This window comes from Protomyctophum parallelum, assembly GCF_964188405.1.
Source record: "Protomyctophum parallelum genome assembly, chromosome: 15".
NCBI lineage: Eukaryota > Metazoa > Chordata > Actinopteri > Myctophiformes > Myctophidae > Protomyctophum > Protomyctophum parallelum.
The window spans coordinates 4460069-4481852 of NC_139710.1; the positions used below are offsets into that span (position 1 = coordinate 4460069).

A 21784-nucleotide genomic window follows, 5' to 3' on the forward strand; every position below is an offset into this window, starting at 1 on the left:
GTGAGTGAGTGGGGTGTGTGTGTGTGTGTGATACTTGGGGTATCGCTGTAGATTTACCATACTGATATTCGGAAGCCTGGGCCATGTGCATAAACTGACCATGAGTGGCCTAAGAATAGCTGGCATGACAAAAAGCAAAGCCAAACAACTTGCCAAATACAGTTCTGTTTCGGCTGTTATAGGCAGTTTGTCTGTGTGGAGAAGGAGGTGCGATGTGTATCCTTAAGTGAACATGAACCGTCAACCCCGTTATATTTGTTTCCTTGTAAAATTAATTGTAATTTGTGGATTCAAATAAAGTGTGTGTGTGTGTGTGTGTGTGTGTGTGTGTGTGTGTGCACGTACGAGCTTGCCTGTTAGTGTGTTGACATCACAATGATGTTCTGACATCTGCATACTCCATATTTGAGCATGCCTGACAATTAACTTCATATATGGGCATAAAAAGGGACACAGACCATCACACTTCATTGTTGGCTGCTTGTAATGTTGAGTATATATGATTTCAGCTTCTCCTCATGCGTCGTTAACACTTTAGACGTGAATGATACTGTCAGCACATCAACCACAAGTCATTTAAGATGTTACTGTTAGCAGTTAGAACAAAATCAGCTTTGGAAAAGCATTATAGTTAAAGCTAGAGGGAAAACTCCAACTCTTTCAACACACCTTGATGCTGTTGCGAGAAGTGAAACAGATTTTCCTTATTAAAGAAAAAGGTTTTCCTGGCTACAAAACACACATGGTAAGGATACAACTCGGAGTCCTCTTTCAATGGGATCAGTGAGCAGGAGACCTCGTGGGGCGTAGATCTTGTCGTTCTGCTCCTGAATGTACTTTGCAATTTTCTTCAAAACCTGAAAAAACGGAGGAATAACAGTGACAAATATTACAACGTAAATAAACGTATGTTTTAAAAATACTATCAGGAGGCTCTAAGGCTCAGCTGGATACTGAAGAGGAGCACATGCTTCCCGCATTGGGTCTGCGCGCCTCGCCTTGAGTCCTGGTCTGTGTTTTCCGACTTTGCAAGCTTGCATAATACAATACAAATACTAAGAATTATTTACAAATGCTTTTTGATCCTCGTCTGGCTCTGTGCAGCATACGGCTTTGACATACTTTCACACAGACGGACAAACAAAATTACACTAATATATAGCACGTTAGCTAGTCTTCATTTTGCAGCAGTGGGAGGTTCTGGGAACTCTTCATACCTGGGATGGAACTTGCATACTATTGGCTAAATAGTCCATAAAACAACCAGCCAGCCTGCTGCATTCTTGATTTTTTTTCTCTCCCTTTTTGCCAGGAGCTGAATAGTCGAATCCAGCGAATCTTTGGCTTGGCAAAGACCAGCTAATTCAAATCACCAGTCTTTATAAGGGTCTCGTAAAACCGCGAACCAAGCCAAACTGTTTTTCATCCTCGATTACTCCTGTCCACTCCAATACAAATCCCCTGGACAGGAGAAGCCTATACTGACATACTGATTCATTTACATTCCGTGTGGGTTGGGCTTAAAGAGGGGGTTTGCCAGAGGTTGAGGAGGTATATAAATCATACACATTTTGCAAGCTTTTACAGAGGATCATAAAGCTGTTGATTTATGGCCAAGCTGCAAGGATCCACTCAGCAACAACATGGCTTCTTAGGGTTTGAAGCCACTTCAATAATCTCCAATGTGGCTTGTATACACATTTGTTGATGGGTTTATGTATAAATGTAATCAATTCACAATAGCCTTTTTTGTGTGCGTCTGTGTTTAGGACCCTGGGAGAGAGAATGACGAGTATGTATCTGTGTTTAGGACACTTGGGAGAGAGAACGACAAGTATGTATCTGTGTTTAGGACACTGGGGAGAGAGACACTGTGTTTAGGCCACTGGGGAGAGAGAACGACGAGTATGTATCTGTGTTTAGGACAGTGGGGAGAGAGACACTGTGTTTAGGCCACTGGGGAGAGAGAACGACGAGTATGCAAGTGAGTGAAAGACAGGAGGACGATAAGAATGGATGGATAGAGACCGAAAGAGAGAAGGAGAAAAGGAGACCACATTTTTAAGTGAGGATGGAATTATTGAAAGAAATGCATGAAGCCTACATCATTAAAAGCCATGTATCATGAGCAGAACTTATTAATAAAAGCATCTATTGAGCCATGCAATCTCCCACCTTCTCATAATGGGTCTCCATACAGAGGAAGATTGTGTAGGCAGTGAGACAGGCCAGGCAGCCCTCCAAATATGACTGACCACCGAGCTTTTCAGCTTCAGCATACAGGTTGTTCAGTGTCCTCAGCGTCTCCTCAAACTGCTGCTTGTCAATCTGAAAACACACACAAGAAATGCAATCTGAATATAAAAGCAACCCAGGTCATTCATTAACACGGTAATGTCTTCGTCATCCCACACACGCAGCTAGCTTCCCGATATTACATCGGTCAGAATGGTGCAACTAAAGGTTACACATCGTTTATATGGAGGCTGTGAAAGTGCGCGCGCACACACACACACACTTTAGATTTTATGTTATCTGCTACTTATTAGAGGTTCATCCCCAAAGGGCTGAGTGAAATGTTATTGTTTTTGTATTCATTGTTCTCCTTCTGTAATGAATTTGCCAATTCCTCTGTGAGAATTCACAAATATGAACCCAATCCTTTGATTTAACCCATTAAGACCGAGGTCGATTCTACAAATGCCTTCTAAATCAGTATCTTCTCAGATCAAACATTTCCAAACATTAGAACACAAATCCTAAGAGTTTTCTGAAAAACATTTGATGCTATATACTATAGCTAAAATCTACACCGACTTTCCCGGCTTTGTTTAATGATTTCATCGGTTTGGGCTGTATATAAAAAAATGTTTTTGCTTGCTACAGACATCCCTCTATCCTCACACTACAAATTTGCCTCAAGAACTACAAAGGTCTGTCTGGCTATATGTACTTGCGCAAGCAGAGAGCGCAAGTAATAGTTTTCATCCAGCGCTTCGATGCGTATGTCGCCGTTTGATGCGTATGCGCCGTGCCAGAATATGACGTAATGACTACTTGTGCTTGATATGGCAGTGGTGTCAGATTACATACATGTACAGTATACCTTTAACCCATTCTGAACGGGAACCCATTTTGGTGTTAGCATCATGTTATGCTTTAGCTATTGAAAAATAGCAGATCTACAAGCTCATATCGCGCCACCGAGTGGCGCGATACGAGCTTGTAGGTCTGCTATTTTTGAAAAATTGAAGACACTTTTAGAATCTGATCTCAGGTCAGAATGGGTTAATCCTCCCGACACTAAAACATATCGTCACCATCGAAAACCAATTACACCCTGTCATTGGTTTCTTTAATCCACATCTTTATCACGTCATCATTGAGAGCTAGTTATACCAGTTATACCCCGACGCCATATGCTGCTACGATACATATACGCATCAAACGGGGCATACGCAAAGTAACCACATTATACCGCTAATCAACTTACATATATACATAGCTGAAATTTGACAGTTTGTAACGGTCGACAGTACTTGCGCGCTAGTAGGCGTGCAACAAGCAAGTAGGCACTCGACAGAGTGCAGTTCTAGTTTCCACTATTTAGAGAAAAAAAAAGATTTTGACCGATTGCTACTAAATCTTCTGTGGACCAAGCTTATCAAAACTGACAGATACAGCTGCTGGTTGACATCTCAGTCATCTCCAATTAACCCATTCTGAACGGGCACCCATTTTGGTGTCAGCATCATGTTATGCTTTACCTATTTAAAAATAGCAGATCTACAAGCTCATATCGCGCCACCGAGTGGCGCGATACGAGCTTGTAGGTCTGCTATTTTTGAAAAAAATCGAAGAACGACTGACATTTTTAGAATCTGATCTCAGGTCAGAATGTGTTCATCAGACCAGTGTGTGTCCGGCGGAAACCTCGTATGAATCTGATCTCAGATCAGAATGGGTTAACTTCAAAATGGCCTGGCTCAGCACGTACATATACCAAAGCCAACAACTGCCAATCACAAGACTGGATATGTCTAAAGAACCTGAAACATTCCCTGAAATCCCCAATAGAATCCCTTGGAACAATGGTATGTTGAGAAACAATGTCCTAGGACAGGGGTCTGCAACAGGCGGCTCTAGAGCACACCCCTAGTGGCTCCCTGTAGCATTAAAAGTAGCAATAAATTATTTTTCATTTATGGTTTCTGTAGGAGGCCAAAACGTGACAAGCATTATTAATATTTATTCTACACATTTTTACAAAATTAGAAAACTTAACTAAACTAAAATTTGCGTCATAGCATGCGACACACTCAGTGCCGTGCCAGCCAGGTGTCTATTATAAACAAACCGGTGGGTGTGTGAGGCTGCTGCCTGCTACGCTATGGCTTCTACAGGGAGAGAAATAAAGATAGCCGACGAAAAACAGAGGATTTAACAGTTCGTGGACAGAGGCTTTTGCCTTCACAGCCAATGCAGATTGACTGCCTGTATGTTTAATCTGCAGTGAGAAGCTATCAAACAACAAAAAAAGTAATGTTGAACGACATTTCCAGGGAAAGCATGCTAAATTCTGCTAGTTTCGTTGCAACCCGGGAGATAATAAAGCTTGGCAAGCTGCATTATAATGCGTCATTTTCTTTGCGGCTCCAGATAGATTTTGAATTTATTTTTGGTCGAAAATGGCTCTTTCAACATCTTGGGTTGCTGACCCCTGTCCTAGGATGTGGCTGGGTGGGCATGCATAAAATACACACACGTACAGACCCACCCACCCACCCACGGCACTCCTCCGACTTTTATTCTTTATATATTGGATTTATATATATGCCATAAAGGTGAACCATGAAAAAGTGACTTTCGCTTAAAACTTTGACCTAAAAGTAAAACAAATAAACAACATTTTAAATGAGCAGAATTAAACAATGACAGACGACAAGATAAGAGCACGGGGACTGTGGGGTACATAAGGGGTAGATGGAAAGGGAAGTGATTCTCAACCTGTGGTACTATTACCACTAGTGGTACAAAGGACCTCCTCTGTGGTACGAGAAATCTTCCCGACCACCAGGGGGTGCAAGTTTTGTTGTTGGATTTGTGCTAATGATGCGATCATGGATCACAAACTAAACCGTGGCAACCCAGTGGCTGAAAATGGAACTATAAAAAAGTGTGGAAAATATTTTGACGTAAAAATTGCAGTGGTCTCGTAGTCAGGCGGACCTACAGCACTATTGATCCAGGGAAATGACATCGAGTGCAGTGTTGTGGTCCCAGCACAAATACGTGCCGTTAGGGGGCCGGGCCGGTTCTGGCGAGCTGCCCCGCGTCCGAAACGGTTGAGAAAAGACAGAGTTACCGTGTGGGGGTCCCTCTACTGTACTGTACTGTCAATGTACTGTCACACCCGAAATCATCATATATACAGTTATTGTGTGTGTGTGTGTGTGTGTGTGTGTGTGTGTGTGTGTGTGTGTGTGTGTGTGTGTGTGTGTGTGTGTGTGTGTGTGTGTGTGTGTGTGTGTGTGTGTGTGTGTGTGTGTGTGTGTGCATCAAAAAAGGATGATTTGGTATAAAATATGAAAAAAAGCATGATTCGGTAAAAAGGATGCTTTGGTAAAAAGGTAGATTTGGTAAAAAGGATGAAATAAGGATGATTTGGTAAAAAGGATGAAAAAGGATGATTTGGTAAAAAGGATGATTTATATATATTTATATATATGCCATAAGGTGAACCATGAAAAAGTGTCTTTTCGTTCCCACATCTGGGCAGTACTTTTTCCTATGCATTTTTTAATAGATTACACCCTTGTTGACTTTAAAGAAATCTAATTCTGATCTGATCAATTAAAAATGTAATCGTATAGTGATTGTTTTGCTTATAATGTATTAATATTCATTTTGACAACACAAACTGTTATTACTTGCGCAAGCAGAGCGTGCAAGTAATAGTTTCGCCCGGCTCGTATGCACCGTCCCAGCCAACCCGCCACTTTTGATGCGTATGCACCGTCCCAGCAAATTGTGCCTGATTTGCTGGGACCAGATTACATGGTGTGTATATGTATAACTAGCTCTCAATGATGACGTAAGAAATATGTGGATTAAAGGACCCAATGCCAGAGTGTAATTGGTTTTCGATGGTGACGTAATGACGATATGTTTTAGTGATGGGAGGATTAAAGGTAATGCTCCTGTGTATACATGTATGTAACCTGGACCACTGCCGTATCAGGCACAGTTTGCTTGGACGGTGCATACGCATCAAAAGTGGCGGGTTGGCTGGGACTGCGTACGGCGCAAAATAACCACAGTATACCGCTAATCAACTTACAAATTACATATACATATACATAGTATATATGTATAGCTCTCAATGATGACGTAAGAAATATGTGGATTAAAGGACCCAATGCCAGAGTGTAATTGGTTTTCGATGGTGACATAATGACGATATGTTTTAGTGTTGGGAGGATTAAAGGTAATGCTCCTGTGTATACATGTATGTAATCTGGCACCACTGCCGTATCAGGCAAAGTTTGCTGGGACGGTGCATACGCATCAAAAGTGGCGGGTTGGCTGGGACTGCGTACGGCGCAAAGTAACCACAGTATAAACCGCTAATCAACTTACAAATTACATATACTGTACATATATACATAGTATATATGTATAGCTCTCAATGATGACGTAAGAAATATGTGGATTAAAGGACCCAATGCCAGAGTGTAATTGGTTTTCGATTGTGAAGTAATGACGATATGTTTTAGTGTTGGGAGGATTAAAGGTAATGCTCCTGTGTATACATGTATGTAATCTGGCACCACTGCCGTATCAGGCACAATTTGCTGGGACGGTGCATACGCATCAAAACTGGCGTGTTGGCTGGGACGTGCATAGGGTGCAAAGTAACCACAGTATACCGCTAATCAACTTACAAATTACATACATATATACATAGTATATATGTATAGCTCTCAATGATGACGTAAGAAATATGTGGATTAAAGGACCCAATGCCAGAGTATAATTGGTTTTCGATGGTGACGTAATGACGATATGTTTTAGTCTTGGGAGGCACTGATTGACATATACGTCACCATCCAAAGTCGTCACTTACGTATTCATTACAACATTATGTTTCTGAAGTGTATAAAAACAATTACCATTGTTTCATTCTGGTACCACTGCCATATCAGGCACAAGTAGTCATTACTGAGATTTGACAGTTTGTAGCGGTCGAAAGTACTTGCGCGCTCTGCTTGCGCACTAGTAGGCCATTTATGGCCTACTAGTGTGCAACAAGCAAGTATGCACTCGACAGAGTGCAGTTCTAGTTTATACTGTATCTATACCTAAGAGACAAGTATTGGTGTAAAAAATACAAATCACACTTGTGTGGCGCTCTTATCACAAGTAAGACGCGCAAACGCGGGAAGCGAACGCAGCTCGTAAATGGCAATAACAACAATTAGAATGAATTACATACTTTTTTTAAGGTTCTTTTTAAAGTTCTCTTTTTTGTGTTTTTTTAAGATTTTATTTTTGAGTTAAGTTTTTTGAAGTTGTGTTTAAAAAAAATTGAAGTTAATTTTTTTTTTTTTTTTTTTAAGTTTTTAAGATTTTATTTTTAAGTTAAGTTTTTTGAAGTTAAGTGTTTTTAAAGTTTTTTTTAAGTTAAGTTTTTTTTTTAAGTTAAGTTGTGTGTGTGTGTGTGTGTGTGAGTGTGTGTGTGTGTGTGTGTGTGTGTGTGTGAGTGCGTGTGTGCGTGCGTGCGTGTGTGTGTTTTGTGTGATACAGCTGTGCCCTCTGGTGGCGGGCGGGTGGGTGGTGTCACAGCGGGACAGACACACACACAGACACACAGACAGACAGACATGATCTGCAGGGTCTCATAGTTAGTGCTCAGTGCGTTCGCAATCATACATCACATTCCGTGCTCAGCCAATCAATCATCTCAAATTTGGTACACACAAACACACAAAGCTGGGCATCAAAAAAAGTGTGGGTCATGACCAAAAGAATAAGGTTGCGGATAAAAGCGGCCGAAATTAGTTTTCTCAGACGGGTGACTGGCATTTCTCTTAGAGATGAGAAGTTCAGTCACAGGAGAGAGACTCAAGAGTAGAGCCGCTGCTTCTTCGCTTGGAAAGGAGCCAGCATAAGTGGTTTGGGCATCTAGTACGGATGGCTCCCGAGCATCTCCCTAGGGAGGTCCTCGCTGTCGCTGGGAGGAGACCCCAGGGCAGACCAAGGACCAGATGGGGGGGATTACATCTCCACACTGGCCTAGAAACGCCTCGGGATCGCCAAGGAGGAAGCTGCTAATGTTGCTCTAGAGAGGGAAGGCTGGAAATCTCTACTGTTGCCCCTGCGACCCGACTCCGGATAAGCAGTTGAAGATGGATGGATAGACATGCTGTGACTGTCACATTGTATAAATATTGTATAGTGCTCCATATTGTGTACTCATTCTGAGCTGTAATGCATCTATTCTAGTATTGTCCAACTAAAGTTAACACGTTTATATCCATTGGTGGCTGTGAAAGCATTCTGCTGCGCGCGCACACACACACGCACACGCACACACACACACACACACACACACACACACACACACACACACACACACACACACACACACACACACACACACACACACACACACACACACACACACACACACAAAGAATCAACTATCATAAATCAATGTTATTCTGATTATAAGCTTTCAGTATCACCAATTCATTTTTATGTTGGTGCTTTGATGGCCGGTGCCATAGAAAGCACTGTTCAAATCTTAAATCTTCACCGTTCGAGTCTTTTGGAGTCTTTGGATCAATCAGTAAATGAAGCGCTGTGATTTTATTCTAAAGATCAAATGGAAAATTATTCTGAAGATCAAATGGAAAATGCTCTAACAATGGAAAGTCCTCTAACAAACCCCAGATCACTTTTTTTCCCCCTCTGCTCTGTCTCTGGACCAATGAGTGGGTGAATTTTCCCAGACATGTAATTCATCGAGGCAGAGCTGCACCTCTTTCCAGAAATGGCAAAACAACTCTGAAATGAGAATGCCTCAGCTGTATTGATCTCTGTGTTCTTTCATTTACTTAGCTGGACAAACACACAACTAAATATCCAGTATTGAGATTCACTGTGACCTTATCTCCTGACAAGGATTCACCTTTTATTAACTCAACCCTATATCCGGGTATATCAAGACTTCTGATAGCATCAAGAACACGGTTATGAAAATGGGCTGGGTAACAACAGAAGCAGCCTTTCTCAAGCATTCCTCACATGGAGGCATGCTCCATGGATGTTTCAGGGCCTAAGGACTGCTGCTGGACAACTGCCGTTGTTTTGACTAGGTTATCAACGCTAGTCTCCACTATGCTCTCCACAGTGCACTCACTGAGACCCACTCAGAACATAAGAGATAAGAGGAGAGGAGGTTAGCCTTTGGCTGGAGCCTGAAGCACAGATAAAGAGCCCTCTAATAAAGTGGTTGCGCCCGTTAATAAAGAATGTACGTTTCTGTTTATTCAGTTATAGGAACACAGGCACATTGTCTACCTTACAAAGACTGTAGAGCTCACCAGCAGCCAGGACTTTGCCAAACCTTTGGACTCCTGGATCTCTGAATGCCTCTAACGCGGCCTGACCCCCATGTGCTGGAAGAATGCAGCCGCATCAACATGCTCCAGCCAAGTGGTCTGAAATAGTGTTTTGATGCCTGCCTACGCAACAGTGTCAATTTAACGCTAGAGATTTTACTGGAATGGAACCAATTGGGTCCCATTTGTACACTCTCAGAGTTAAATGAACACTCAGGAGTTGACATTATACGCTAGGAGCTTTTGTTCTACAGCTTATTTCCCATTTAGTGAAAAAGGCTACAAAAAAGGCTACAAAAACATCTGTGAGTATCTATTCTGTTCTCAATTATGTCCATACACAAGTGTCATTGGTACGATGCTATCCTGAGATACAAGCAGGGGGATGGATGGCCGAACCCCACCCAAGACTTCATCCTCTCAGCATTCCATTATATCACCTAACCTTGGGATATGGCCTTCGTTCTACCAATGTAAATAAGACACTCCCCTGCATATTCTCAATGTAAAAAAAAAATAAGGATATACACTCAACCTCAGTTGAATTGGCCTGCATAGTTCCCTTGCACTGAATGTGAGGTCCAGTATGTGTTACACAACTCGTATTGTTCCACACCAACGTCATCAAGACAAATTACTGTCCGTCTAGTAACTCTGAGTAACAAAATTCTGTCTCAGCTATCTTAGCTTGTCTGGCAAAGAAGCTGCCAAACACGAGTGCTTTCCCAGTTATTTGGGATTATTCTCCATCCAAATATTAAAACAGAAAAGCACTACCAACAATAATACATCAACCGCCCCAAATAATGCTATGCAAGAATGTGCTTTTACAATATGAAAACTTTTGCAATGAAAGATAAGTAGAAACAGATTGAACTAAATGTTAGCCATTAAAGATTAGCAATAGTCCAAATGAGGTGACATAAATAACAGGTCAGTAAAAAAAAAGCTTAATAGCTTGGCAAAGTGCTGCCGCTGCATATCTGATAGTTTGCAGCAAATAATAAAAATATATGTTGGAAACACTTTTGTATTATATATGGCACTGAGGCAGTTGCCTCCCTTTAGCCCATTCTGACCTGAGATCAGATTCTAAAAATGTCTATTACATCCTGACAGTTTCATTATTAACCCATTCTGACCTGAGATCAGATTCTAAAAGTGTCTTCGATTTTTCAAAAATAGCAGACCTACAAGCTCGTATCGCGCCACTCGGTGGCGCGATATGAGCTTGTAGATCTGCTATTTTTAAATAGCTAAAGCATGACATGATGCCGACACCAAAATGGGTGCCCGGTCAGAATGGGTTAGGAGAAGCCCACTGTATTTCTCCAGCCATTTGGCATGTGCGTCTTCTACACAAAGTATATCCTACAAGAAAAACCAGACAAAGACCACCCAATCTAGAGGGAAGCGCCATTAAACCACTAGGCTTAAGTGCTGCTAAACTGATCATTTCATGTGGCTATATGGGTTGCAAAAGCTGCTGCTGCTTTTTGTTCGATGAACTCTGAACCGATCACCCACCATGGACTTCCATGTGGCACAGACTCTGTTCAGTCTCAGCGACCTGCTCTTCTATCCCCCATGATCATTACTGAAGCGCCCGTCTGCTCGCAGTCATATGAGGACACAGTCCAGCAGTATTTTTCTCTCAGATCGGCATCTTTCGAAACGGCAGTGGGATAAATTTGCTTTCCACATCTATGCTCCTTGTTTCGATGCTAGTGTAAATTGTAGCACCAGAATTCTTCTGCGCACACTTTATTGTAATTTTACTTTATTGAAACTCACTTGTGCTCTTTTAAAGAAACCGAGTTCATTTGAAATGTATATTTGTTTGTTTGTGCTGTAGTATTCTAGTTGTGGAGGCCTATCATTGCGCAACAAAGTAAACGCTGGGCCAGAAGAACTTAATACAGAGCCCGCCAGAAGCGTAGAAAGCGTAGAATTACTTTTGTCTGGCCGCCCGCCGGACCGTAGCCTACGTTTTATAGGATTAATCCATGTTTTGGATCAATCGATAGCTGCCGCTCGTTAGCATCACAGTGTAAGTGGGACAGCGGCCGCGGCCATGCGCGCGCATCCAATTGCACTCTATGTGCTGCTTTCAATGGCCTTTATCTCCAAATCGGCGCAATGAATGTCTTTTCTGGTGAAAACAAGGTTTTTCCAACGGCCAATAGCAGGCGCTGTGATACTCGGTCATTTTTTTCTGCACAGAGTGAGAGAACAACAACCGGTCAAGACACCACACACAGCATTATGTCATCGTAACACCCGGTTATGGATATTTGGCTCTTCAAAATAAAGATAGATTAATTCATCCTGGCGGTTTTAAATGTGCATCAAAGACACACTTCTGTGACTTCTTCTTATTGCAATCTAGAGATGTCATCAGCGAACTACACAACACCTAACACCATAACATCAACATCTGTAACGGACTATAGTTACTTCTTATCCTGTGTTATTGGTACCATAAATTGGCAGTTTGGATGCACAGAGGATGACAGACTCACTGGGACAAATCCACAAAGAATATACAACATCACGGTGCTCTGAGTCTACTTAATGGCACTCTTTAGTGCACTTAAGAATACAGCAGGGCAGACCATCTCCTTGGACCAAACTCATTACACCAGGATTGGCTCTCCTCCAAATGCAAACCTCTGACATGTCGGCACTGACATACGTTCTCTATCACTTTGGTTTGGCAAAGCTGACTTCAATAATACAAAAATTAGGGACAGGGATAATAGTTGACTAGTCAAATAGTTTATCAGCTATCAACTACCAAAAATCCAAAAATCCCAAAACTGACATTTCTTATGTCCTAAAATGTGATTTGTAAAACGTTGTGAAAGGGGAACCCCAACCTTGTCGTAGACACAGATAAAAGTCTGTGTAAGAGAAAAATAAATCATAAATAAATAACATGGCAGCGCACACCAAATTTTGGGGTGGTAAATGGTGTTTTCCTAAAGTTGCCTTTACTGATTGTGTGTGCCAATCCAAGCTTCATTTTATAGAAGCAGCTTTTGAAGTTCTGTTGTATTAAATTGCTACTAGTCTGGCCAATTAATTAAAATACTCATATCTTGAAATTATTACTGTAGGTAGGTGACTTTACAGCCACATGGTGCATAGCAGCAGTGTGTTAAAGTAAAAAAATCCAGAGGCATGTAGCCTTTAGTAGTCCATTATACACCTAGGTTGCAAGTGAGAACAAAAGTCATGAGAGACAACCCACTGGTTTGGCAACTAAATTGGATACAGGATAGGTGGGCAGTGGGATAGGACATCTGGATAGGACATCTGGGCACCTCAACGTTTGGCTGCCTATTTTGTCCAAAATGTAAAAAAAAAAAAAAAAAAAAAAGAAGAAAAAAAAGGAAATATTTGAAAAATGGTAATATAATGTGAACGTGCATGGTGCATCATTATCAGACTTAATTTGATCCGTCAACTTATTGCTTATGCCCCAAATGGATATGTACAGGTTTTGTAGCAATTTGATGCTACAATTAATGCAATGCGCTGTAGGCTTGTAGGTTAGTTGTGTTCCCTGCTGTTGTGAAGCGAGAAACAGGAGCTGAAGCGAGAAACGGAAGCAGAACACAGAGACATACAGCTGTGTTTCCAAAGCACTACAATGGGTCACAGACGAGAGCTAGCCGCATTGACAGAATTTAACACCAGTAAGACGCCTTAATATAGGCAACGAGCACCCGCTTTGCAACGAGCGACCACAGGGCTGAGACACTTCATTATGTCAGCACTGTCATAGAAGTTTTACATTTTAAATTGTCTCATATAAGCATTGTGGTTCAAAAATGAATAAACTGTCTCAGCGATATTGTCAGGGAGTTGTCTCTGTGTCGTCACGACTGTAAATAAACTGTCTCCGAAATTTGTAATAATTTTAACGGCAGTTTTCTCTCAGTCAGTCGATTCTTTATATCCATATGAATCAAACCACCGTGATCTCATGGGAAGTGAATGGGAAAGTCCCTGACAGTCAAAATGACAAAAGCGATCTTTATAATCTTAACACATTATGTGCCCTTTCATTCTTTCAAAATAGCGACGTGGGGTGCCCATCTGATTTCGCAAAAAGAAAAAAAAGTGTACAGACGTCCTGGGCACTGCATGGGATCATTCCTAGGACGTCTGTGGACGTCTTGGGCACAAATTGTACTTAACCCATTCTGACCTGAGATCAGATTCAAAAAAAATGTCAGTCGTTCTTCGATTTTTTTCAAAAATAGCAGACCTACAAGCTCGTATCGCGCCACTCGGTGGCGCGATATGAGCTTGTAGATCTGCTATTTTTCAATAGCTAAAGCACGACATGATGCTAACACCAAAATGGGTGCCCGGTCAGAATGGGTTAAGCACAAACAAACAATTTTATAAGAACAATATTGATGTAACTAAGAGATTCGACGAGTTAGCCATATTTTATATACAGAGATTTAGAAGGAATAAGCAAAATCGTGATGTTGTGTGGGTCATGACTGAAAGAATAAGGTCGCGAATACAAGCGGCCGAAATGAGTTTTCTTCGACGGGTGGCTGGCATCTCCCTTAGAGATAGGGTGAGAATTCAGTCACACGAGAGAGACTCAGGAGTAGAGTTGCTGCTTCTTCGCCTGGAAAGGAGCCAGCTTAGGTGGTTCGGCCATCTGGTTAGGATGCCTCTCGGGCGTCTCCCTAGGGGCACAGTTGGAGGAAATATATGGACTCACTGGTATTGGAACGTCTCGGGATCCCCCAGGAGGAAGTCCCTGTACACTCAAGACACGCTCCATATATGGCCAGACCTCATCGAACCCTGTACACTCAAGACACTGCCCCCGCTGCCACCCTTAGATCTCCATATATGGAGCTGACCTATCCTGACATTCCATATGATGATCTGACCTCACCAAACCCCAGGGGATGACACTAACGCCTGCCCAGGGCAGGTAAGAAATATGGTCGGGCAAGACAGGCAGGTGAAGTTTGCCACCGGGTTGCCCGATCGGGCAGGTGTGCATTTTGAGTGGGGATACAACCGTCTTTACTTCGTTATAAACACAACGCGAGATATTCGTCTTGAACGTGATCATAGCGCTCCGTGTTTCTCTCTCGCACACACACACACACACACACACACACACACAGAACAGGTCTAGAGACCCGGCTGAAGTTTATTCAAATGTCTAAATAAACAAAGGTCCTTTCAGATGAGCAGCAATTAACGCACCTAGTAATTCATTTTCAATAAGGGTTTTTTGTTCGGCAGAGAAGTCAAGGGGCGACAACGCAAGCGAATTTACATGGGCGCGGTCCTGTGAAATTGTCGCCCGCGGGCTCTTTTCTTGCACACGCCCGTGACTAACTAGACCTGGATTGTGTTGAGCTTTTTTTTTTACGCTCGTGTTGTCGTGCCCCTCATGAGCAGAGCAGTGTGCAGGATTTTTCACTTCAATTCACAAGTCTGTACTCTGTAGTATGCTATCATGTATGTGTCTGTGCATGCATGATGTCTGTATCTAATGATCGATGGCACACACACAGAAACAGATAGATAGATAGATAGATAGATAGATAGATAGATAGATAGATAGATAGATAGATAGATAGATAGATAGATAGATAGATAGATAGATAGATAGATAGATAGATAGATAGATAGATAGATAGATAGATAGATAGATAGATAGATAGATAGATAGATACGTAGATAGATAGATAGATATCTTACTCTGGTTACAGAAACAGACAGACAGATAGATAGATATCTTACTCTGGTCTCCAGGTCAGCGGGGAACTTAATCTGGAACTGGCAGACAGTGCCATTGGTGTAGTCCCTCTGGATGAAAACTTTAGCAGCAACCGTTGCCTGCTGCCTCATGTCCTGCAGGCTGTGAGTCTGTAACAAATAGTCTCCATTTAATAGGATAAGAAGAGTTTCAAATTGTCCCTTTATAGTTACACATGTGTATTGAACTATTGCTTATTTTATTTAAATGTTTGACATGCAAAATAATACATAATTATGTTCAGGGAAAGATATCAATATTCAATACCAGCCATAAGATGGTCTTTGGCAGTTAGATAGCTATTATTCAGAGGTCCTGGAATAAAATGGGGCTGGCAGCCATCAATCATGAAAAGGGTAGTGTGCTGTGCGCACTGCGCACGCACATCCAAGTTCCCAGGTGTAGAACGAGCGAAAGTTCACATAAAAGATAATAAGTGAAATGAGCTCCACTGCTTTATTGCGTGTCAATGTTGCGATCTTCTTCTTCTTCTCTTGATCAAAACACGAGAAAATGAGGTTTCATCGTTGTATTGCGTGTCAACATTTCCATCAAGAGATCTACATCAGTAATTCCCGATTCCTCGATCAAAACATTGACACACAATATAAAACAGTGGAGCTTATTTCACAATAATTTTCTTTTACACTGGCATCAATCAGCCACCATGGATTTTTTTCTCCTTTCTTTCCTTACTTTTTACTGAAAATTTCCTCAGCTCACTTGACACAGGTCTAGAGTGCAGCATATGTCATACAGTATCAGACTATCAGCAACAGCTGTTACTGTTTTAAACATAAATCAGGGGTAGTGTTTTGGGTTAAAGAAATTCAACAATCACTGATGTTAGAATAAACAGACAAAACCCATATCCTTTGGAATTATGAGAACACAATGATCACTACACTGTGACAGCCTTCAGGCTGCATTTTAAACGATTAGTGCGAGTTCAAGATATTGTTGTCTCTTGCTGGAGCTGAAAGTTATTAAGAGCCCATTTCACTATTGTTTGATTATAGCTTTGTGCTGGCAAGCAGATTGGAATCAAAGTTCTCCAGGGTAAAATTGTGGTTTTGAAATATACTAGCCTACATAGCGACAGGCTCTACAATTTTATGAAATACCCAAGTGGCAAGTTAACCCAATCCAAGCCAAGGAACGACAGGTTACGTTTTAAGCACTATAACCCCCTGTGCCAAGACGTAATTTTGCATCTTAAAAAAAAATAGAAACGCTGGCACCTGGTCTGATTTTCTATTGTAATGTACGGGCATGGATTGTGTTTAGCATAGAAGTGCACATGCAATGCAACTTTTAGCAAATATTATTTGATTTTGTTATGTTTTAATTTGTACTGGTAATCCCATGTAAAAAGAAATGTAGTAGGTGGCGGCCTAGATACTAAGTGTAGCTCCGTTTGGAACCTCAATATCTACGCTGCTACACTAACCTGTTTTTGGCTATATAGAAGTGTACCGTATATTCGTACGTCTCTAAATGTTTTGATTAATTGAAAATGCCCTAGGCCCTAGCCTAAGATTTAGACTCTCGTAGACGTATTTATCGATTCTGATATCACTCTCTCTACGAGAGTCTAAGGGTACTTGCCCCATGGGTTGCTGTCTGAAAAGCTTTGCCTCAGAGTAACTCTTAATGTGTACAAATGCAAAATCTAAGGTGCTTCACTGCTTTCCCTGCTGCCCCACTTGTCCGATTGGTGTACGCTAAGCAATTACAACCCGTACCCCCATAGTTTTCAATTAAAAAAGTATTTGAATTCACTCCGTCTCGGAATCTGGCATCCATCTTGGATTTCCCTCCATTGTAAATGCGCAACAGTCTAGTCTATTCTGAGGAATAGACTAGGAATAGTGACTCATAGGAATAGACTATGTGACAACCGGGTATAGTCTGGTGACCACCGGAGAGACGGGTGACAGCCGGAATGTAGACGGCACCCCACGCGGGTATGGGTTAGCGCCCCAGCCTGTGTCCTCCGTGAGGAGGAAGCCCAAGGCATTTAGGAGGGCCATTGTAATCCACCACTCTTGAATGAAGTGCCAGGTGCTGGGAGTCTGGTGCAACGCACAGGTCCTGGGCCTGGTGAGAGCAGGAGTGGACCTGGTGAGACGTAGGAGGGGCCCGGCCCCGGACAGGAGTCAACCCACAGAGCCTAGTCCTTCCATGCGCCAGAATGTGGTTCTCCCAGTCCCGGCAGAGTAGTTCCGAAGCAACAGATTGTGTGGCCTTGGTCTTTCCCTGATGGACTGATCGAGGGTAGCTACTGGGACGTAAATTGGGATTTGATCAACCTCGGCTGGGTCGCCTGAGTGAGGGGTATGATATTGGTAGATCTGAAACCCTGTTGACCTCAGGATACATCACTGAGGATACGTCCCAGGTGCATTCATGCAATGTATTTTTTGTTATTGAGGCAAAGCTTTTCAGACAGCAACCCATGGGGCAAGTACAGAGAGTGATGATGTCAGAATCGATAAATATGTCTACGAGAGTCTAAAACTTAGGCTGGGTGGGCGGCGGGCCCTATTGTAAACAAGTGTAATGCTTTATGGTGTCAAACAGTTTTTGTATCGAGTTGTACTTTAAATGTACTGTAATTCTGCAAAAAACAGTTAATAAATATTTCAATCAAAAAAAGTAGATAGTTTGGAATTCCAAACGGAGCTATACTAAATGTAGCAAATGTCAACATCGATCAAATACATCTACGAGAGTCTTGATTTAAGGCTGTACTAAACGAAAATACAAGGCTTTGTGGCGTGTTCTTTCACACTGTTATAGCACTATATTCGCGCAAAAGTGGTTTACTGCTAGTTCTGAAACAAAACGCCTGTGGTTTCCGAGGCTCCTACTTCTGTCACTTGAGGGAAATACTAAAGCAAACATTAGAACACTAAGTTAGCATGGCAAGCTTGTTATTTTATTTAGAATAAACCCAACCTACCATCTAAGCTTCTTGCAGAATATGGAAAGTCTTCACATTAATGCAATAACGACGGTACGGTCTACTATGACAAGTACGTATTTTAATATTATTAGTAACAATGTCTTTTGTAACGTTGGCCAACTTAGCTGGTGAGCTACTATCGTCATCTTTCGTTCGGACCTGTTCGATCTTTGGAATCTATGGAAAATGCATGCTGTAAACAAGCTTCCACATTAGTGTATAGAGTCAATTGTTGCCTTGTTTGTTGTCCAACTATATATTTTAAATTATAATTGGTTCACTACTAGTAATTCAATCGTAACTCACCTCTGCCATGTTGACAGATTTCTGTTTATTTTCCGATAGTGGGACCCTGGTACTGCTGAGATATTCATCCGGGGTAAACATTAACAAGTTGTTGTAATCATAGGTTCCGGGTATATCATATTTTTGGAGTAATTTACGCAGATAACGTAATAATCTGTACCATTTACAGAGGTGAACTGTTCAAGTCCTATTTATGGAGTCATGGAGTTTTGATGCTTGAACAAAAGTTATTTTATTCCTTAGCCCATAGCTGCACTGGTTCCCTTTAACCCAGAAAAAAAGCCTATATACTATTAGCCTACTAGGAGGATAAAAAATAATTAATTGTACCATATTTAATAGGGTACAAATTTATTTTTGAAATCCAAAACAAAAAACTATTTTTGAAGTTGTGGTGGAATAATATAAATAATATATAAAGCACCCACTATATTCTAAACGGTAACTGGATAACTCACCCCTTTTCCACCTCAGAGTCATAAGTGCGGATATCTCACCCCGAAAGTCGGGACAACTCGAGCACCGGTCACGTCACCGGAAACCGAAAGTCTAGCTTGCATTGCATTTAGAGCTATGTTACTCTCGACTTCTGCCGCTCACATGAATGCAGACCAAAAAATAACGTTTTTGCTACTCACCAAAACAAAGGTGGGTTGTGTCATTAGAAAGCCTACTTTCCTTAGTGGAAGCACTCTGAGCCCCCCACCACACGTATAAACGGTACTTTTTGGCCAGAAAGGGATTTTTTTTAACCGGAGGAAAAATATTCTCGATGAGGCAATTCTCTGGCCAATATCGGTAGAAGGTGCAGTGGAGTAACTAAAAGTATTTTTTTTTAACAAAATCCCCTTTTGGCCAAAAAGTACCGTTTATACGTGTGGTGGCACTGGTGGGGGGCTCAGAGTGCTCCCACTAAGGAAAGTAGGCTTTCTAATGACACAGCCTTTGTTTTGGTGAGTAGCAAAAACGTTCTTTTTATTTATGCTAAAGACGAGAGGCTGGTCTGCATTCATGCGAGCGGCGGAAGTCCAGAGTAACTCTAAATGCGACGCATTAGAGCTATGGACCAGAGCTACCGAAAGTCCGGACATGTCGCCCAGGGTGAGATGTCTCTCTCTGTGAGTTATAGAACTATTTGATGTCAATCAATCAAGTCATATTAATTAAAGTGCCATGTCTCTTGTGCACATAAAAATCACTTTATGGACATGGAAACATCACAAAGTAATGGGGGACTACTCCACACACTATCTTTGACTATTCATTCTGCATGCCCTGCTGGCATGTACATGTAACTACAGTAATCATACATAGATGATGAAACATTAAAATAGAAACATTCTATAATTGTGTAGACTTATTGTAAATTAACTTAAGTAATGCAGATGTTTAACAATGAGGGGAGTTAATACAGTCCCCCCAATGAGGGGAGAGAGAGAGAGGGAGGGTAGTTGTTGAGTACTTAACAATTTGAGTACTTCCACTCAAATTGCCAACGTTTCGAACTCCCCTGATGAACAATTCTAGAGAAAGAGGCAATCACAGCTTATTTTACAATCAATGTCTTATAGTCATTTATACTGGTCGGTCGGTCATATGTGGGTCATATGTGGTCGGTATAAATCATAAGGTGAGCTGTCCCAAGCAGCGTCTCTTGTGCGAGCTGTCCGTCTCTTGGGAATACTATAACTCACCCCTTTACCAACTCACCGTAGAGACATCTCACCCCGACATGTCAGAAAGTGAAGACATCTCACCGGGTGAGTTATCCAGTATTCAACTAAACAGTATGTAGGTTAGTAGTGGTTAGAATCTCAAAAAGTAGAAAACGAGATATACAGATATAGATATGTAGAGTCTTCAACAATAAGCTCCTTTCCTTTCCAGTTTTAGTCCGGGAGGCAGACACCGTCTTTACGTTTAAGAGTATAGGCTCAAAACCTTCCTTTTTGATAAAGCTAGCCTTATATGCTCCTTAGACCAGGAGTTCTCAACGTTTTTTGCTGGGGACCCCCGGAAATGCTTTGGCCATGTCTCGCGACCCCCACCCTGCCCCCCTTCCCCGCCCCCAATAAAAACTGACTGCAAAAATAACCTTAATATTAGAGAAAATATATCATAAATTAATACTGAAACCAGATCTAATCATTAAGGAAATTTTATTAATGCACTGTGTACTATGTAAACTCTTAATTTCCATTTCCCAGCCATTCAGTTGCAAATTGTTTTTTAGTTTTTTAATAAGTTGGGGACACCGGAGCGCCGGGAGCAGAGAAGACCAGTGAGCTGCATGGCGATTGGCCAGTGTGAAGCAGCCTTTTGAAAGTCAGTCTGACCATGACCAATTAGTGGTAAAGTTCATTTTAATGACCAACCACATTTGCATACTTGGTTATTCTCTACACTCAAGGAAAGATGTAAAAGAAGTTTCCTTTCTCACATAGTTTTGTACAAGAAGATACAGATACTGTAAATCAGGGGTTCCCATGCAGACGGTAGATTGTGATCTACCAGTTGATCACAAAGGCTGTGCAGGTAGATCACATGACATGCCCCAAAATAATTATAATTAAAATATAAAACAAAACCCATATTTTTGGCATCTGCCACTGAAGGTGACTTGATTGATTGACAAGAAGGGCCTGTCGGGATCCCTTCACGGCTTCTAAATGTATAGGGAAATGCTTTGTTTTACAGAGTCAGTATAGCATTATAAAGAACCCGAAAACCTACCACTTCCATACAGAATGGGAGAAAGGCCCCCCACTATTTCACTTTCTAACCCATTCTGAACGGGCACCCATTTTGGTGTCGGCATCATGTTATGCTTTAGCTATTGAAAAATAGCAGATCTACAAGCTCATATCGCGCCACCGAGTGGCGCGATACGAGCTTGTAGGTCTGCTATTTTTGAAAGAAATCGAAGAACGACTGACATTTTTAGAATCTGATCTCAGGTCAGAATGGGTTCATCAGACCAGTGTGTGTCCGGCGGAAACCTTGTATGAATCTGATCTCAGGTCAGAATGGGCTAAGTGTGTTTGTCTTAGCGCCGCTATTCCAAACCACCCTCAG

At 41.7% G+C, this 21784-nt stretch overlaps 1 protein-coding gene across 7 annotated transcripts in view; it reads right to left on the minus strand.

The window, feature by feature from the left end:
- The window catches only part of LOC310872713 (golgin subfamily A member 7-like), a 32250-nt gene extending 13491 nt beyond the window's left edge, over positions 1–18759 (minus strand). For 3 of the 7 annotated variants that reach the window (XM_083784759.1, XM_083784758.1, XM_083784757.1), the window contains exons 1-4: positions 18710–18740; positions 15420–15545; positions 2176–2328; positions 756–857 (exon numbers count right to left, since the gene is read on the minus strand). In XM_083784759.1, the coding sequence (XP_083640885.1) occupies positions 756–857; positions 2176–2328; positions 15420–15545; positions 18710–18718 (390 nt within the window). In that variant the 5' untranslated portion in view covers positions 18719–18740. Of the gene's footprint in view, positions 1–393; positions 858–2175; positions 2329–15419; positions 15546–18400; positions 18597–18709 lie in introns of those variants that run through there. The other 4 variants (XM_083784760.1, XM_083784761.1, XM_083784762.1 and 1 more) reach the window with 4 other exon arrangements.
- Between the last annotated feature and the right edge of the window lie 3025 nt (positions 18760–21784).